At 41.9% G+C, this 20,617-nt stretch overlaps 1 protein-coding gene across 2 annotated transcripts in view; it reads left to right on the top strand.

Annotated features, from left to right (window-relative positions):
• The window catches only part of ube2o (ubiquitin-conjugating enzyme E2O), a 47,104-nt gene extending 26,901 nt beyond the window's left edge, over window positions 1-20,203 (top strand). The window contains exons 15-23 of one of the 2 annotated variants that reach the window (XM_061829040.1): window positions 4,423-4,512; window positions 4,581-4,893; window positions 5,361-5,713; window positions 5,814-5,994; window positions 7,022-7,158; window positions 8,091-8,294; window positions 11,363-11,420; window positions 12,782-13,511; window positions 18,246-20,203. In XM_061829040.1, the coding sequence (XP_061685024.1) occupies window positions 4,423-4,512; window positions 4,581-4,893; window positions 5,361-5,713; window positions 5,814-5,994; window positions 7,022-7,158; window positions 8,091-8,294; window positions 11,363-11,420; window positions 12,782-13,511; window positions 18,246-18,255 (2,076 nt within the window). In that variant the 3' untranslated portion in view covers window positions 18,256-20,203. Of the gene's footprint in view, window positions 1-4,422; window positions 4,513-4,580; window positions 4,894-5,357; window positions 5,714-5,813; window positions 5,995-7,021; window positions 7,159-8,090; window positions 8,295-11,362; window positions 11,421-12,781; window positions 13,512-18,245 lie in introns of both variants that reach the window. The other variant, XM_061829039.1, reaches the window with a different exon arrangement.
• Window positions 20,204-20,617: the final 414 nt, after the last annotated feature.

The following is a 20,617-nucleotide window of genomic DNA, read 5'->3' as shown; positions in this document are numbered from 1 at the left end:
TTGTCAACCACAGCAAATAGAGCATGAGTATTGTTGAGGTTCTTACTGATGTTTTCAGAAAAGTGTTGCTGTCTAGCTCTACTAACTCTTGGTTAAAATTGCAAAGACACTGTCTTAAGAGGTCTTGGTCAATTTGGAGTTTAGCTTTTCTCCACTTGCGTTCCGCTTTCCTACACTCTGATTTAGATTTCTTGACCATCATTGTGCTCCTACACGTTGTTCTAGGTCGCCTCAGGATGGTCTTAGTTTTAACAGGAGCGACAGCATTCATGGCATTTGTGATTTTCGAGGTGAAACTGTCCAAAAGTTCATCAACTGTCTCAGTCACAGTCTGTGGCATAGCCACGCTCTCCATAAACTTAGTGGCAGTACTCTCATTTATGTACCATTTCCTAATCGAGATAGAGGTTGTCTGAACATTTGGAAGAATCTGTAATTCAAAAAATACACAAAAATGATCAGAAATAGCCATATCCCTAATGTCAATCGATAGAATTCCAACAGCCTTAGAGATGACCAGGTCTAAGATGTGACCTTGAGTGTGAGTTGGACTCTTTATATGTTGAGAGAGGTCAAATGTGTCTACTATTGCAGAAAGTTCTTTGGATGTTTTTTTCCATCTGATTGTCAACATGAATGTTGAAGTCCCCTATAATGACAAAATAGTTGTACTGCAGTTCTGAAAAAGCCTCCTTAAATTTTCCATTGTATCTTGGAGGTCTATAAATTATGAAAATGATAACCTTTGGGTCACCCTTCACCAAAAAACACAGATATTCAAAAGAGTTAAAATCACCCAGTATAATTTCTTTGCATTGAAATAATGATTGAAAAATAACAGCAATACCACCACCTTTTTTCCCTGTTGAACACTTTTTCAGAAAATTAAATTCTGCTTTCTACTTTCTGTTAACCACGTTTCATTTAATAACAAAAGTCCAGACCATAGGTTGTAATGATGTCATTGATCAACATTGATTTGTTACCCAGTGACCTGACCTAGTCTCGCAGAGATGGCTTGAGAGAATGGTTCGATAGACTCACATTTTATCCTCACTAAGTTGTAAGTTCTACTTTTTTGGTGCCATATCTTTTTGACCAACTTTCTGTCCCTTGTAATTACAGGGATGAAAAATGCCTGATCTCCATAAAGGTCTGAGTTATTCTGGAAAAGACCCGGTAAATGTCAGTCAGATTTACAAATAGTCTTCATGGGTGGAGGAGGGGCCTTTCGCTTCATCGTGGACAGTGGTTTCAGGCGAGAGGGGATGGGAGGAAGATCTTGGAGTGGTATGGGCTAGGCTCCATCGTTGACAGTTGTCTTTATCCTATCCATCACACCCAACAATGCATTCAGGCTGGGAGAAGGGGAGCCAACATTGACTGCGGATTGCATGGTTGTTGTAGTCACAGAGGGGAGATTCTGAGGTATGGATGGCTTCAGTGGGGCAGGAAGACCTGTGGGAGATTTAAAGTGCTGGCACATTCCAATTGTCATGTGCTCATCAGATTGTTTAGATGACGCAAACGAATCTGTGTGCACCTTGTCTCGGCTTATCTCTTGTTCCTCCGATTGTTTGGGAACAACTGGATCCTTTTGTCCTTGGCTTTTGTAAATATTTTCTTTACAGGGCGGTGAATGACGCACACAGTAGAAAATGTTGGCAGCTAAAAACTTAACCCCTTGTCTATTTAGACAGAAACCGTCTGCTTTGTAAAGATTTTTACGCTCCCCAAAAAGGCAGAAATTGTCATTGAAACTAACGGATAGTGCAGTGCACACCTTGCCTAACCACCTATTCAATTGCCTAGCACACTTTTCCTCCATTCTTCTGGCATCTTCTCTCCCAGAAGTATTCTATTGAATAAGTTGGTCAAAAACTCCACAGCCACTTCTCTAAATTGCTTCCATACCTCCCTCCACTGGTATGTCATCAGGATCAACTGTCTTTCCATTTTTCATTCTGTTCAGTGCATTTCTACCTTCCGCCTGACTAATCATTGCCATTTCCCGGTCATTCATGCTTGCCTCTTCTGCTCTACTTTCTCTCCCATTTTCTTCATTCATTAATTTATCAAAGTACTCTTTCCATCTACTTAGCACACTACAGGTACCAGTCAACATATTTACATTGCTATCCTTGATCACCTTTACTTGCTGCACATCCTTCCCATCTCTATCCCTCTGTCTTGCCAACCTGTAGAGATCCTTTTCTCCTTTCGTATCCAACCTGGTGTACATCTCGTCATATGCCTCTTGTTTAGCCTTCCCCAACTCTACCTTTGCCGTACGACATATCGCAATTTATTCCTTTCGCCTCTCCTCAGTCCTCTCCGTGTCCCACTTCTTCTTTGCTAATCTCTTTCCTTGGATGATTTCCTGTATTTTGGGGTCCCACCACCAAGTATCCTTCTCCTCTTTCCTACCAGAAGGCACCTCAAGTACTCTCCTGCCTGCCTCCCTGAGTACCTTGGCAATAGTATTCCAGTCTTCTGGGAGCTCTTCCTGTCCATCTAGAGACCTCTTTCCAAAAGGCCACACAACATTCTTCCTTTCTCAACTTTGACCACCAGATTCTCTGCTCTACCTTTGTCTTGTTAATCTTCCTACACACCACCATCCTATGCTGCCGAGCTACACTCTCCCCCACCACTACCTTACAATCAGTAACCTCCTTCAGATTACATCTTCTTCATAAAATATAATCCACGTGCGTGCTTCTACCTCCGCTCTTGTAGGTCACTCTACGTTCCTGTCTCTTCTGGAAATAAGTGTTCACCACTGCCAATTCCATCCTTTTTGCGAAGTGCACCACCATCTCACCCTCAAAGTTCCTTTGCTGATTGCCCTACTTACCCATCACTTCATCACCCCTGTTTCCTTCACCAACGTGTCTATTGAAATGTGCACCAATCACAACTCTCTCTCTCTTTCTTGGATGCTCAGGACTACTTTGTCTAGTTCCTTCCAGAATTTCTCTTTCAAATCGAGGTCACATCCTACCTGTGGGGCATAGCCGCTAATCACATTATACACAATACCCAAAATTTCAAATTTCATCCTCACTCATCTGAAACTCTTTTCACCTCCAAGACATCCTTAGACAGCTCTTCCTTTAGAATAACCCCTACTCAATGGTAAAATAATTTAAACCCTGCTCCTAAACCTCTAGCCTTACTCCCTTTCCACTCGCTCTCTTGGATGCAGAATATATCAACCTTTCTCCTAATCATCATGTCAACTAACTCCTGAGCTTTTCCTGTCATAGTCCCAACATTCAAAGTCCCTACACATAGCTGTATGGTCTCTGCATTCCTCTTCTTCTTCTGCTGACTCAGCCACTTTCTTCCTCTTTTTTTGTCTTTGACCTACATTATCTGAATTTCTACCTACGCCTTGCAGATTAACAGTGCCGTGGGCGGACGTAGTTAGCCCAGGCCATGACCTATCCGTTATGAAATTTGTTTGATGATCGCTCATATATGTTATGCCGGATCCCCTTCCTGCCGCAACCCTCTGCATTTATCCGATGTTGGCACCGGCCGAGAGGTTGCAAAGGAATTGTGCCCCCAACTTAAATGACTAATTAATGATAAATTATGAGGCATTCTGTTATAAGACCATATTTCTGGTGCAGTGGTGTGAAACACAAGAATTAGAATCATCAGAATCTGGGTTCGTAATGGGCCACATCATAGTTATGGTTGCCCTCAGCGTGGTTGCTAGAATGGTGGAACTACAGTACATAAATGGAGAGTCGCTAGTGGGGTAATGGTATGACAAAAAAATTGCGTGCCCTGGTTTTTAGGTCATAGTTCACGTCACAAACTATCTTTGAGATGTTTTGTGTAAATGGGGCAGATTTGGCTTAATTTTAAATGCAACATTAACAAACTTAATTTTTTTAGATAAACCAAAACATCAAATTATATTTTTAGGAACTGATAGATGACAGACGTATAACCAACTAATAGTTTGTGCAGACTGATTTATTACGCTAAAATATACTGATTGTGGTATTTGTTGTTTCGACTCAATCTGAAGAGTCCAGAAGATGCTGCTTGAATGGAACTTGAAGTGCTTAGTCCTGTGCTAGTTCTAATTATTTTATCTGTAGAGCTTGCAATGGTGTCAGTTAGCCAGAAGCTGACCTGCACTGTGTCTGTGTAGTCATGTGACAAGAGCACACTTCTTAATCCTGAGCAATTCTGTTCTGTTTCTACATAAAATGACAAGGAGGGCCTGATATAGCCCGCGGTTCTTTGGTTTGTTTCCTGTGCTGTAGGGTAACTGGATTTTACTGGATTTGAGTATTGTTAAAAAAAAAATCATCTCATAGCATTTGTTTGGTTGTTCTTGTTGTTCTGGCTTCCTTACATGGTGTTTGTCAAATGATTATGTTGACATACACTCACCCTCAGACATCAGTCGGCCAAGTCTCCCGGGTGGATGTGAGCAGCAAAGTGGAGGTGGTGTGGGCGGACAACTCCATGACCATCGTCCTCCCACAGGTGCTTGACAAATTAATCATAAAAATGACAAAAAAAGTAGTTGCTGAAGTTCTTCAAATCCCACACAGCATCTTTACTGTGTTGAGTCTGAGATGGAGGAAACGGACTATGACTCGGTGGAGGAGACGAGCAGTGGCCTGTCCACTGAAGAGTGGGAAGACGATAGCGACAGCTGGGAGACGGATAACGGCGTTAACACAGAGGATGACAGTCACGTGAACAATATGGATGTCACGGAGACGGTGACTCCCACGTCCTCTTACTCGTCCTTCATCATTTCCCCTCAAGAGGGGAACAAAGTTGGTGTTACCACTCCCACAAAGGCAGTCAGTGGAAGTGAAGGCGAACCGTTGGTAGTGGTGAATTCAGCTTCTGGAGGAGGTGAGGGCTTTTTTGTTAACTTTTACCCTATAACACAAAATTTTTGGGGGGCGCTGAATAACTTTAAGATTCATTCTAATTTAATTGTATTTTTACATGTGACAAAATGTAGGTAGGTTTCTGAAACATTATTTTTGCTTAGAATGTATGCAGGCGTTTATACACGTAGATCACACATAGCCAACTGGAAATCTTTTGGGATAAATTAGAAGGAAGGGGGATTCAAAGTTGTACTATACTGTCCTACTTTCCTCATCTTTGTTGAATTCATAGATGGATGGCGTTGTGGATGCCTTATCATTTTTTACTGATATAGCACTATTGCTGTCCTGGGACACACCCAGTAGTAGTGTGGCAAGCCAGATCCGGTCCATACGACAACAAACTGCAGAGAACTGTATGTCTTGGTGAAAATGCAAATGTTGTTGGCTTTCTAAAAAGAGGTGTCATATGGAGCACTCCAGCAGGTGCTGTCAACGGAGCCGAGAAGCCAAGCAAAGACTGTGCCTCTCGAGGCTTCCGGGAGCTGAAGGAGGCTCTGAGGATCCTGGAGAGCCTGAAGAACATGACTGTAGAGCAGCTTTGGAGCGGCCTCTCTCCAACATCCCCCACCTTGGTCACACCCTCTTCGACAGCTAACGTTGCAAGTCCAGCACTGCCCTCTGCCCCTGAAAAACCCAACAAGGAGAAGCGCTTCCTGGATGACCTCAAGAAGCTGCAGGAGAACCTGAGAAAGACACTGGATAATGTGGCAATCGTGGAGGAAGAAAAGATGGAGGCTGTAGTTGAAGGAGGCGGCGGTGCGGGTACAGGAACAAAAGTATGTTCTGAAAATCCCCAAGTCAGTCATCAAAGTTGATTTGATTTCTTTTCCTATGTCACTTTTGGTTTGTCCTTCCTGCTGGTTTTTCATCCTACAGGCTGAGAGACCTACAGAAGAGAAGCACCATCAGGAGCCACAGACCCTGGTGGCTGGACAGGAATGGCCAAGTGACTTTCTCAGTGACACACCTGTGCTGTGCCAACAGAGTGGTGGCAAACCTGGCGTCACATTTACCAGTGGCAAGGGTGAAGTCTTCTCTGTGCTGGACTGGGCACCAGGTATTCCATTTTTATTTTGTTCTTTTATTCAAGAATATCAAACATCTTTTCATCGTGGTTCAGTTTGAAAAGTGTAAATTATCATGCCAGAAAGCACTAAAAACGGCATTTGGTTGTACTTGGATGGATTTGTTCATTCACTATTTATACCGGTGAGTCTGTGGAATGTTTTGCCACTCCACATCAGACAACTCACATTGCTGTCAAATTTTAAATCTGTGCTTAAAACCCATCTTTTTACGCTAGCTTTTAACTGATGTCAGATGGGATGTGTATGTGTTGTGTGGGCGGGGCATTTTATTTTTTGTTGATTTGGGTTGATTAGGTTTGACCATTTTATTGTTTTTTTTCCCCCTTCATGTGTTGTTTTTGCTGTTTTATTGCATTATACAGCACTTTAGGAACCTTGTGTTTAAATTGTTCTGTATAAATTGAGTCGATTGGTTCAGATTGAATCTGCAATGCCTTTTGATGCTGGAACAGTTTTTCCGAGTTTTCAATATTCCCTCTGTGGTTGTGCATGTTGTGATATTTATTGAACATGTAGCTAGACAGACGGACAGAAAAGGGTTGGAGGGGATGAACACAGAAAAAACCCCACTATAAAATAGGACAGGGGAGGGGAGGACCGCAAAGGGCAGGACAGGATGGTGCTGGTCAGCAATGCTGTTGTACTGATGTGTGGTAGAAGTACTTAGACCAAATCACCTGTGAGATTTTTATAATGAAAAAAAAAAAAAAAGTCCAGTCTGTGGCGTTGACATCAATACAAGCTGTGCCACTGTGAGTGATACCAACATAGATGCGATTTCCACATAAATTCTGAAACCTGAGTTTGCCACCCAACTGGATATGGCATCCTAACCTAACCATTCAGCACCATCAGCCTTGGTTTGTCGAGCTGACAAGAGTTGACAAGCTGGTGTGACTGCAAAAAGGAAGCAATTATGCATGATGAGTGCAATCCTTTTGGGGGTTAGTTAAATCCTACACGTTCTTCCCCCTACCCTCCTTTTGTGTTTTCCAGACACACACTCTTTTCACAAAATGGAATTTCAGCCAGCCGAGGCCAAGAAGTTCTTCAGCACTGTAAGGAAAGAAATGGCTCTACTCGCGACATCACTGCCAGACGGCATCATGGTCAAAACGTTTGAAGATCGTATGGTGGGTTTGTCTGATGTGACCATTTTATAGTTCAATATTATATTTTATTTTTCAACTTTGGGCAGCACGGTAAACGACCAGTTAGAGCATCCTCACAGTCCTGATCCGGCCCCGACTGTGTGGAGTTTGCACGTTTTCCTCGTGCATCCGTGGGTTTTCTCCGGGTACTCCGGTTTTCTCCCACATCCCAAAAACATGCATTCATTGTATGCCTGTGGTTATGATTGTGAGTGCAAATGGGTGTTTGTTTCTATATGCCCTGCGATTGGCTGGCAGTCAGTTCAGGGTGGACCCTACCCCCTCCTCGAAGATAGCTGAGAACAGCCCCAGCCCTCCCGCGACCCTTGTAAGGATAAGTCAGCTAAGTTCAGCTAATGGATGTTTTTTTTTTTTTCAATTTTGATCTCTTACCGAGTGCAGTTGCCCGCATTGGTAACGTTTCGTGGTTGGTGGGTGGATTATCAACTTTAAACAACTGTTCTTCATATAACATCAAATCTGCAGCGTGTGTCTACAACATCTAACAATTTTTAACTTGATTGAATTAAATTTTCTGTATGACAGGACACTTTCATTAAATCCTAGGTCACCTAACAATTTGGTTGACCAGCGTTGCTCTCCATGTTCACTGCAACCGATAGTTAGCCATATACAGTGACTGCATATTTTCTGGCAGGATTAAATTTGTTGTTTAACCAATTCTGGAATGGCTATGTTTAACTTGAATGTGACTGAGTGGAGCACTTAGTGAAACTTGAGGTTGACTAAAACATTTGGACATGACTGTTTTGCCAAGACAAATTGTTTACTTTGTAATATGTTGTAATAAAATAGGAATTTGTTTGCATGGGAAACTGGGGTTGTGTATGACAATTGAAATTTATTTGCAGTTTTTTCGTACCTGTCATTTTTTGTGGCTTTCTCGCACACAGGACCTGTTCTCAGCTCTGATCAAGGGGCCAAATCGTACGCCTTACGAGGACGGCTTGTTCCTGTTCGACATCCAGCTGCCTAACATCTATCCGGCGCTGCCGCCACTCTTTCGTTACCTGTCTCAGTGTAGCGGCCGCCTCAATCCCAACCTGTACAATAATGGCAAGGTTTGCGTCAGTCTCCTGGGCACCTGGATTGGCAAGGTAAGTATCCACTGCGCATTCGGCGTTCAAAGGTTTTTAGGACTTGATATTATTCAATGAAGATCCCATACCGTATCGGTCGTGGCCCGGGTTAACAACGCCCGCCCCTGGCACTGCTAACCTGCAGGGCGTCGGTGGAAATTCAGCTACTGTGGGTCGAAGACAAAGAAGAGGAGGAAACCGGATCCATCGTCAGAAGAAAAAGAGGAATGCACAGAGCCCACAACTGAGTGTAGGGACTTTGAATGTTGGGACTATGACAGGAAAAGCTCAGGAGTTGGTTGACATGATGATTAGGAGAAAGGTTGATATTCTGTGCATCCAAGAGAGCAGGTGGAAAGGTAGTAAGGTTAGAAGTTTAGGAACGGGGTTTAAATTATTCTACCATGGAGTAGATGGGAAGAGAAATGGAGTAGGGGTTATTTTGAAGGAGGAGCTGGCGAAGAATGTCTTGGAGGTGAAAAGAGTATCAGATCGAGTGATGAGACTTAAATTTGAAATTGAGGGTGTTATGTATAATGTGGTTAGCGGCTATGCCCCACAGGTAGGATGTGACCTAGAGTTGAAAGCGAAATTCTGGAAGGAACTAGATGAAGTAGTTCTGAGCATCCCAGACAGCGAGAGAGTTGTGATTGGTGGAAATTGTAACGGACATATTGGTAAAGTAAACAGGGGCGATGAAGAAGTGATGGGTAAGTATGGCATCCAGGAAAGGAACTTTGAGGGACAGATGGTGGTGGACTTTGCAAAAAGGATGGAGATGGCTGTAGTGAACATATAGTGACCTACAAGAGCGGAGGTAGAATCACGCAGGTGGATTATATTTTGTGCAGACAATGTAATCTGAAGGAGATTACTGACTGTAAAGTAGTGGTAGGGGAGAGTGTAGCTTGACAGCATAGGATGGTGGTGTGTAGGATGACTCTGGTGGTGGGTAGGAAGATTAAGAAGATAAAGGTAGAGCAGAGAACCATGTGGTAGAAGCTGAGAAAGGAAGAATGTTGTGCGGCCTTTCGGAAAGAGGTGAGACAGGTTCTCGATGGACAGCAGAAGCTCCCGGAAGACTGGACTACGACAGCCAAGATAATCAGAGAGACAGGCAGGAGATTACTTGGTGTCTTTTGGTAGGAAAGGGGAGAAGGAGACTTGGTGGTGGAACCCCAAAATACAGGGAGTCATACAAGGAAAGAGATTAGCGAAGAAGAAGTGGGACACTGAGAGGACTGATGAGAGGCGAAAGGAGATCGAGATGCGACGTAGGGCAAAGGTAGAGGTGGAAAAGGCTAAACGAGGCATATGAAGACATGTACACCAGGTTGGGCACCAAAGAAGGAGAAAAGGATCTCTATAGGTTGGCCAGACAGAGGGATAGAGATGGGAAGGATGTGCAGCAGGTAAGGGTGATTAAGGATAGAGATGGAAATGTGTTGATTGGTGCCAGTAGTGTGCTAAATAGATGGAAAGAATACTTTGAGAAGTTGATGAATGAAGAAAATGAGAGAGAAGGAAGAGTTGAAGAGGCAAGTGTGAAGGACCAGGAAGTGGCAATGATTACTAAGGGGGAAGTCAAAAAGGCACTTCAAAGGATGAAAAATAGAAAGGCAGTTGGTCCTGATGACATACCGGTAGAGGGTATGGAAGGAATTTGGATAGATGGCTGTGGAGTTTTTGACCAACTTATTCAACAGAATACTAGCGGGCAAAAAGATGCCTGAAGAATGGAGGAAAAGTGTTCTCGTTCCCATTTTTAAGAACAAAGGGGATGTTCAGAGCTGTGGGAATTATAGAGGGATAAAGTTGATGAGCCACACAATGAAGTTATGGGAAAGAGTAGTGGAGGCTAGACTCATGACAGAAGTAAGTGTCTGCGAGCAACAGTATGGTTTCATGCCTAGAAAGAGTACCACAGATGCATTATTTGCCTTGAGGATGCTAGTGGAAAAGTACAGAGAAGGTCTCTTTGTGGATCTTGAGAAAGCCTATGACAGAGTACCAAGAGAGGAACTGTGGTACTCCACGCGTAAGTCTGGTGTGGCAGAGAAGTATGTTAAAATAGTACAGGACATGTATGATGCCAGCAGAACAATGGTGAGGTGTGCCTTAGGTGTGACAGAAGAATTTAAGGTGGAGATGGGACTGCATCAGGGATCAGCTCTGAGCCCCTTCCTGTTTGCAGTGGTAATGGATAGGCTGACAGATGAGGTTAGACTGGAATCCCCTTGGACCATGATGTTCGCAAATGATATTGTGATATGCAGTTAAAGCAGGGAGCATGCAGAGGAACAATACAAAAGATGCAGACATGCACTGGAAAGGAGAGAAATGAAGATTAGCCGAAGTAAAACAGAATATATGTGCGTGAATGAGAAAGGTGGAGGGGGAAGAGTGAGGCTATAGGGAGAAGAGATAGTGAGGGTGGAGGACTTCAAATATTTAGGGTCAACAATCCAGAACAAGGTAAGGAAGTGAAGAAATGGGTCTAAGCAGGTTGGAACAGCTGGAGAAAGGTGTCTAGTGTGTTATGTGACAGAGGAGTCTCTGCTAGGATGAAGGGCAAAGTTTACAAAACAGTGGTGAGGCCGACCATTATCTACGGATTAGAGACGGTGGCACTGAAGAAACAACAGGAAGAAGAACTGGAGGTAGCAGAAATGAAGATGTTGAGGTTCTCGCTCGGAGTGAGCAGGTTGGATAGGATTAGAAATGAGCTCATTAGAGGGACAGCCAAAGTTGGATGTTTTGGAGACAAGATTCGAGAGAGCAGACTTCGAGGGTTTAGACATGTTCTGAGGCGAGAGAGTGAGTATATTGGTGAAAGGGTGCTGAGGATGGAGCTGCCAGGCAAAAGAGCGAGAGGAAGACCAAAGAGGTTTATGGATGTGGTGATGGAAGACATGAGGGCAGTTGGGGTTAGAGAGGAAGATGCAGAAGATAGGCTAAGATGGCAAAAGATGACACGCTGTGGCAACCCCTAACGGGACAAGCCGAAAGGAAAAGAAGAAGAAGAAGATATTATTCGATGAAGACAAAATACTCATTCATCATTTAATCCTTGGTTTTATCAACAGGGCACTGAGAGATGGACGAGCAAGTCCAGCCTGCTACAAGTTCTCATCTCCATACAAGGTTAGCAAATCTATTCATCCATCCATCCATCATCCATCCATCCATCATCCATCCATCCATCCATCCATCCATCCACCCATCAATCTTCTACCGCATAATCTATTCAGGGTCATGGGTGGCCCGGAGGTAAGCACAGCTGACTTTGGGGGAGACGTTGGATTTGGAAGCTCTCGCCCCTTCATGAGTCATTTAGGATTCAGTGGGCTGCATTTCGATTTGATTACCCATTATCAATACATTTTTCCCCTACTGTGTGTCTCCTAAGACTGCATGATATTGGGGGAGGGAGTAATGACTGATTTCCTTTTTATTTTCGTTTTATTTTTTTAAACCTTCGATATGTAGTATATTGCAATTGTGAAATAGAGGATCAGTGTTGGGAAAGCTCATAATTTCATAATTCAGAATTAGGAGTCATTAGTTTTCCAGTCCCCAGAAATGATTTTTGCCAAAGGGTTATTTATTACTCTGAAAACACTCAAAATATTGACCTTTAATTTCCCCATTGTCGGAACCAATCAGTCCTCACTAGTAGCCAGCTGCAGCGTTCACCCTAAAACCTCAAGATCCTGAGGACAAACGTGTCGCTTGAATGGTACTTAAAATGAGAAATTAAAACAAAAGCATAAATTTTGTCCTTAATGTGCAAAAAAACATGGAATGCAATATGACGGTTTTCAAAACCACAAATACAGCTGCAATTTGCATATATTTTTAAATGTACAGCACATTCACACCTCCATATAAACTCTCCCATGTGTAAATCCAATACCTCATTCCCAAGTATTTATACAATTAATTTATTACCCTTTAAAATGATTTAAATGGATAGTTTTGTCTAAGATTAACCTGCCAAGCACAAGTTGGATAGTAGGAATATCAAATGAAACATCAATGTAATGAATTAATCTTTACACTCCTACTCAATTATTTATTTTGTTATTGGTTGACAGACGCTGATACATGAATAACTTTAGCAATTGAAAAGGTAGTAGTTAATTGGCGGTAACATGAAATTCCAGCAAATAATAAGTATACTTTAAAGACTCCAGGCAGTAGTTCATTCTGAGTTTGGCTAGTGACCGGATGTTAGCCTCATCCCAAATGCAGAAGAGCCGCATCCATTACACTTTTTAAAATTATGGTTTTCTTGAATACAGCTATTTTTCTTCATTAAAAAAAACAGGTAACAAAAACATACTTTTTTCAGCAGGGTTGGAATGAATTTTTGCCCTTTCAATGGGGAAAATGTATTTTGTGTATAAATTGATTTATTAGCTGGGGCAAATTAAAACCCATAAATCAAAGTACCACGGCATAGAAGTACCATGGTCTCATACAAGCCTGTATGGTGTGTGCAGGTCTAATCTTGGTCAACGAGCCTTACTACAACGAGGCGGGCTTTGATAGTGACCGAGGCCTACAGGAGGGTTATGAGAACAGCCGCTGTTACAACGAGATGGCCCTGATCAAAATGGTCCAGTCCATGACGCAGCTCCTCCAGAATCCTGTGGAGGTGTTCAAGCAGGAGATCCAGGAGCACTTTGTCTCCAACGGCTGGCGTCTGGTCCACCGCCTGGAGCTGTGGCTAGAGCTGCATGATGCCGCCGAGAGGAGCCACGCAGCGCACGCCTCTACCAGAGCTCATCATGCTAAGCCTTCTTCTACGGAGGGTCCAGATGAGCAGACGCCTGTGGTGGTTGCCCGCTACACCCCCAGGAAGGCCGCAGGCAGCATTATGGAGGAGGAGCTGGAGGATTTAGGACTCAGTGGAGCTGCCTCTCAGCAGGAGACTGGCCACATCTCGGACTGTGATGGATCCGGAGACAGCGCTGACAACAAGGGCGCTGCTTCGGTCACGTCCGAACGAGTTTCCGCCAGTGGCGACGCAGCGCTCGGCCAACCGGTGGTGAAACCCAAGAAAAGGAGAAAGAGCTATCGGAGCTTCCTCCCCGAAGGTGGCGGCTACCCAGACATCGGCTTCCCTCTCTTCCCACTTTCTAAAGGCTTTGTGAAGAGTGTCCGCTGCGTGGTGTTGCAGTACCGAGCCGCACTCTCTGCCGCTGGCATCCCCGAGCACGCCGAGGACAAGTAAGTGCCTCCTCACCCCTCCGCTCCTCTGCTTTCTTTCAACCAAGCTCCAGAGGACCTTTTATTTTACCTCTTGGGGTACTGCAGTGTCCCCCCCGCTCCCCCACATCCAGCCATTTTGTCCTCGACATCTGTCTGTCGTGGTAGTGCTGTGGGCGATATGGCCTCAATTTGATAATGCGATGTCGATATTCAATATGATTTGATATTCATTGTGTTCAAGTTTAAAAATGTATAACATTCAAACAGACTAAATTAATTTACATTATAAAACCCAAGGTTTATTTTTTTAACAGTTCTAAACATGAGAAAGAAATAACTTTTCCCTGCAGGTATTTCAAACTCTGATCTCAAAATTACTGATGCACCGAAATGAAAATTCTCGACCTAACCCAAAAAAATGAAACTGAGAAATTGAAGGCTGAAAACCAAAAGTCAAAACACAAGAAGAAATGATTTTTCCAATTATTAGTAAAATTTAATTTATGGCTATGGCTGCAGAATTGCCGTCCTATAAAAATGCATTTCCAGAACAATGTGTCTCAATCGTCACATTTTAAAAATGGTCAAAAACATTACTGAGGGACAGTTATTACAGTATATTATGTAAAAGGATATTTTAAAAAAATTCTAGATGCTGTCCAGTTGCAAAACATCATCATTGCTTTATCATTGTAATTGTTACTTCAACATTTATTTGAAAGTATTTCTTAGGGTTTGGCTCTGTTGTCGGTGTTAATCTTTTCACCGTTAGATGGCAGGAATGCACTTAAACATGGCCGATCTGACAGTAATCAAGAAGTCGAGGAAGACGAAGAAGAAACGTGATGTCATGTGAAACAAATTCACGAGCACTTCAACTGCCACCACAATCGCTACACTGGCCCGCGGCGGTGTTTGGATTTCAGTTGATTCAGAAACGTGTCCCATATTGAGTTTACAAGGGATGCATTATCCTGTATTACGAAAATTGAAAATAGTGGGTTATATGTAAAGCAAATGAAGACTGGCAGGGTGCTCGCTAAGAATATGTACGGTTAATATTATTACTACTATATTATTATTACTTATTCCGACTTCTCCTGCTTTGTGACCAATGAACTGACAGAACACTCACATGTGAGCAGGAGTCTACAGATTCCTGCTTGTCTCATTGGTTGAGGTACTCATGCTTGCCTTGAAGATAATGGAACACAACATATAGCGGCATGGACGACAGTGACTCATACTGTGATGCGCCCTCTGGCAGCAAAACATCGACTCCTCCGAGAAAAAAAACCTGGAAAGGTTATAGAAGTACTGAGAAGAATGGGGGGGGATATAATGCGACGGTAGAGAAAGTGTGGGATAGTGCTCATAAGCGCACTGCGCTGTGTGCCGGTGGACTCTTTCCGTAGCCCCCGGTGGACTGACTGACTTAAAGCAGCACGATTCCAGTGGTGAGCACACAAGAAACATAAGGGACATGACAACCAACAGAAGCCTTGACCAATTTATAGTCCACAAGTCAATGAAAGAAGCAGATATGGTATGTAAAGTTTTTTTTCCCCTCATTTTTTTCCCTGTTAGTCTGGTTAAGGATAAGATGGGAATGAACAACAAATGTCAGAATTGTATGGAAAAATAATCTAGACCATATTGTTTTTTGTACAAGTTGGTAGATGAGTTGTGTGACTGAATTGATCAATTTTACATAAAATTAATACATAGATTAATAAAGAATGGCCGACTGTACAAATCCATTTCTTACAAGTTCAGATAGACAAATGTGCATTATTTGTACAATATAGATGGTTCATATTCTACACACAAACTGTACAGTAAAATTTCTTTCTTTATTGCAATTATCAGGTGACTGCTGCTCTGAAGTTAATTCTAAAAAACAATGACTGACTCGAGGCTGGCCAAGAAGATGTCCTGTGGGAGGACAAAAGCTCAGGCCACTGTCACAGATGTCCTATCTCCGAAAGCAATAGAAGAGCGGCTCAGAAAGGTGCTGGAAGTCCACTCAAATGTTCGAGGCACCTGAATTTTCTGCTGAGGTTGGCAAAAGATACTGCTGGAGTTGAGGAAGAGACAGATGTTGTGGAAGTCTACCTCCTCTTCTGTAATGATTTCATGTCTATGTTTGAAGAGGTGGTGAAAAACGTGGAGTGATAGACCATGTTTTAATATGATTGAGGGCTGACTATACACAAACACAATTAATAGATGATAAAAATACGACTAATAATATACACAGCTATTGTTTATACATCATATAAATCAGAGTTCATATATGTTATTCTTAAGTTAATAAAAGATACAGTAAACTACATGTACTGTACAGTTACTTAAAATAGTATTCAAAATGATATTCAAGTAAGATTTTCCCCCATGAGGTGACCACAATGAGTCACTGATTGTGTAGTGGTACACACACTTCTTTGGGCACCGTGGGATCGATTCCCGCTCAGCGGTGGTGTTGATATACTCTGCATCTGACTGGCGACCAGTTCTGGGTGTAGTCCCCTTTTGGCCAAAGTCAGCTGGGATAGGGTCCAACACTCCTACAACCCTTGTCAGGATAAGGTGCTTGGAAAATAGATGGATTAATGGGTGATTAATTTACCCCAAAATGCCAATTTTTGCCACATATGACTCAGGTCATACAAGTTTTCATGTCCACTGACAGGGTGAGCATCTCTACAAATGAGTTCTAGGGAGAGTGTGTGACATCAAACAGCCTTCAGAAGAGCCTCACAAAAGAACCTCAGGAGAAGAAGAAGTGGCAGTCCAAGGAAAAAGCAGAGAAGTGGATGCAAGTTCTTCAATCAGCTTAGCTCCTCGTCATTCAGGTGGTTGTATCCTTTGTCCTCAGCAAGTCGTCCACCGCGTTTGTGGCGAGGATTTTCTCTCTCATGCAGAACAAGTGGACCGGTGTGCGCAACAACTGATTTCATTAAAAGTGAGCTCATTCTCACTCTAAATTATGAAATGTCTTTCTCAGAGTTTCACACTATGGCAGTGAAAGGCAAACCGTTTCTTGCTGCAGCAAATGGAAAAAAACAAATGTAGGATCCCATCATGGCCTTTGAGGCATAAATGTTTTTTGTTGACAAAGATTATCTTCACACTTTGTTTGCTGCACAAAGTATGCATCATGATCTGCTTCAGATAATTCATACATTTTAAATCAAGTAGGACATAATATTTTATTCTTGTAATTTTTTATTAAAAAAACATTGACACTAGTTGGTTTTTCATGTGTTCATGTCACTCAAACATGCACATAATTGAATTCAGATTTGAGTCAATTACTGCTAAACAACCAAAACTACTGCTTCAGATAATTCATACATTTTAAATCAAGTAGGACATAATATTTTATTCTTGTAATTTTTTATTAAAAAAACATTGACACTAGTTGGTTTTTCATGTGTTCATGTCACTCAAACATGCACATAATTGAATTCAGATTTGAGTCAATTACTGCTAAACAACCAAAACTACTAAAAAAAAAAAAACATTGTACACATCCCAACAAAAGAGCTGAAAATTTGGAGGACACCATCGAAACATTTTTATTGTTTCCAAATGTAAGACGTGTTTTGGAATTATTTTAGGCTCCCTAGTGCCATCTTCCCCTCTATGATTGCGGAAGTCTTGTGAGGTAGCAAAATGTCTACAAAATAAAATTGATGCATTTCCTGCTTGGAAATGGAGAAACTGTTGCCAACTCTCATCGGAATTTATTGAAATAAGTTTTGATTTTACTAAAAGACTAGCTAATACTGCAAAATCAGCATGACTATTTTCAGTCTTAAAAACCTATAAATGACATTGAAACTCAGTTGTGCGTAAACATTTGGAAAATACATTTTTGTTTTTTCATTTTTTATAAAAATAGCATAGGGAAGTTTGTTCCTAACAGCTGATCATTTTGAAATTATTCTGTCATTTATGTAGACATTTGTAAAATGAAAATCAGAACAGAATAGTATAATAACTTGTAAGGTGTTGTAAAGGCAGTTACACACCTTTTTGGTTGGATGTCAGTCACTGGCGGGTTTTCGCTATTAGCAGCAGGACTCTGCATCACTCTATTCATTCTCTTCTGATTGTTGCTTAGCTAACTTGACTCATAGCACACAGTTTTCCTGACTAAGGACTGAAAAAGCAGGCAACCCCTCCCCAAAATCTATCCCAGGGGAAGGCTTTTCTGCTTGGCCCCTTACGGTCTTTTTTACTATGATTATGTTGTTTCTAGTTAAATAGATGTCAATAACTGAATAGCAAAGCAATTCTTTAAAATCTGTTACATATAATGTTGGTACTCATTATTCAAGATAATCTTATTACAACAACATTTCACTATCTGGATATTGCAGACAGATGAAGTCATTAATTTTTCAATATTTGTCATCACATTAACTGTTTTGTGCATTTTTAGTTCTAAACCCTCCATTTATTTTTGTCGGATTACAAGGTACATATGCGGTTTCCCAAATACACTGTATCAATATGTGTGTGTGTATGTGTATAAATTGGAGAATGAATTACTTAATTTGTTTCTTTGTAAATTTCATGGACTTGCATTAGTTAACACGCAGATCTGCTACAAGTATGGCGTATGGCACACGAGTATCCCAGCTGGGGGTGTCTTTGTACAGAATATTAACGCCCCTCTCTAGTCCCGTTCATGTCCCAGTGCCACCTGATCTCGTGTTTTGTTTCTTTCTCTCTCTTCTCTAGTGACACATAAAGGTAAAGACTGTGGACCTCAGCTGCTACTCCATTACAGCGACACTTATCTGCGCTTGAAGCAGGTAAACGTTCCCTATTGCCCTTCTGTTAGTGATGTAGATTGAAAACAATTGAAAGAGCGGTGCCGTGGACCCTGAGGACCACCTCGTGTCTCAGCTTTGGTTGAAGACTTCACGACTTAAGAAGGGCCACCAGGTTCGTGTTCTGCTGCCATTCTGTAGCACCACTGATGCCATCAGTGGCCCACCCTGCACCGATGACGCCATCGGTCATCCGTACCCTAGCCCCACCTCCCCCAATCAAAATCACTTGTAGACTTTCTGCCAAATTCTGCCAACACACAAATATCCTGGATGCCATCAAACTGCCAACAGCTTCTCACTTCATTCACAAGTGTTTTGTTTGTATTACAGTAACTTGACCTGCAAAATTTATTTTGCTTCATGTCACGAGCCAAAATGCTTTGAGGATTTAAATTCATCCTTAACATGCTGCATCTCTTAAGTCTACCTTAAATAATACACACACACACACACACACACACATGCAAAACATCCATTCCATCATCCCATGAAAATGTTGCCTTACTTGAAAAAAAAAAAAAACAACAAAAGAAAACAAAAATCTTGTACAGAGCTGCTTATTTGGTTAACACTCCAACTTGTTGCATTGTTTACCTCCCGATCACTTCTTTCACTGCATGAATGGCATCAAACGTCACATCTGCGTATACTGCACGATTGCGCTTCATTGCCCACATGGTTTTAAAAAAAAAAAAAAAAAAGTCAGTACAACCTTACCCCCCACTGGTTTCTTTGTTTTGTTCTGCCCAGTGACAGGTAAGGCTGTACCATAACTGTGAAAGAAAGTGATACTTGTACTTCCTGGGAAGAGCAGAGCAATCTTTGTTTACATCTTTTTTAAAACAATAACTACATCCTATCTTACATAGCATACGTAGATATTATGCTTATAACATGGGCTGGCGCTGTGCTGTTGAACTACCCGGTTGACCGCAGTGGAAACTTGTTTAAAGGGGAACTCAAGGCTAAATTTGGGGCGGGACAAGAATGCATTGTATGTCTGCCCAGTTGTCTCAACACAGTATTGTGATATTGCAGTGGTGTTTGTAAGAGCTACACGGACTGATGAATCAATTGTCATCCATCTCAGCGAGCCGCCATGTTTGACAATATCGTCCTCTGTTGAATATCACAAAGGCTTTTGGACTTGTAGTCTGTTTGGTTCTTATTCCACCGACGCAATCTTAAATCAGAATACCATGTTTATACTAATGGGGCCACATAAAATGTATTCTTGTAAAACTGTTTTTCATTTAGTTCCCTTTTAAGAAAGATTTGTCTCACACACACACACACACACACACACACACACACACACATCCTTGACATTCCAACGTCATGATTTCGCTGCCTTTAATGCTACAGATGAAGTTCTCTTTGCCGTAGCATCGAGCCTGTATTTGTTCTCCTCCTCACTGCTGTATTTAAATGTCAGCCATTTTTTTCCCATGAAGTCCAAACAATCTCCTGCCTAAAGTTGACGGCATTGCTCGTGAAGCTGTGAAAGAGCCGATCAAGCACACGTTGTTACATTTGAACAATATTCTGGATGATATTATTTCTCCTCCCGCAAAGCCAAAGCATGCAACATTTTGCTTTAATTTCAGCCTTTCGGACAGGCGGGCAACGTAGACTTGACTGTAATCATGCCATCTCCACAGTGGCCTAAAAGGTCTCATTTGTAGCCTGATTCCCTCTGTGCTGATGTCATGGATATATTGAAAGACATAGTGTAATATTATATTGAAGATGTGTGGACGCTTGGGGCATATATGTACAAAATTATTTCATTTTTCAGTTTTTTCAAATTGCATTTGTTGTGTTGAAACAGATGTATAATAACATTAAAATTTGCAAGCATTATGTTAGTGATGTGCTTTTTGTTTTCTTGGATCCTTGCTGTGCTACTTGGAACTTTTCTACAACTTGGACGACGAATCCTACCAGGAACCTTTTGTCAGTAATTTTGGCACCCTGCCACCTTCAACTTTCTGTTCTTAGCGTAAAAACACAAGTACAGTAGTGAAATGCCACGTGATTCATTCTTAAACTATACAATGAGTCAACTATTAGGTACAGCATTGTAAATCAACAAATTCCTTGGATTCTTTGGTGCATGGTCACCAATGACCAGTTTAGGATGCAGCCAACATTTTGCCCTAAGTCAGCTGTGATGGGCTCCGACTCACGTGAGATGCTAATGAGAACAAGTACTACAGAAAGAATGGATATTGCAAAAAGAGTGGCCTCAGCAAGCACAGGGAAGGAAATAAAGTG

Source organism: Syngnathoides biaculeatus, chromosome 9 (genome assembly GCF_019802595.1).
Source record: "Syngnathoides biaculeatus isolate LvHL_M chromosome 9, ASM1980259v1, whole genome shotgun sequence".
NCBI lineage: Eukaryota > Metazoa > Chordata > Actinopteri > Syngnathiformes > Syngnathidae > Syngnathoides > Syngnathoides biaculeatus.
This window is presented reverse-complemented; position numbering and strand designations above follow the sequence as displayed.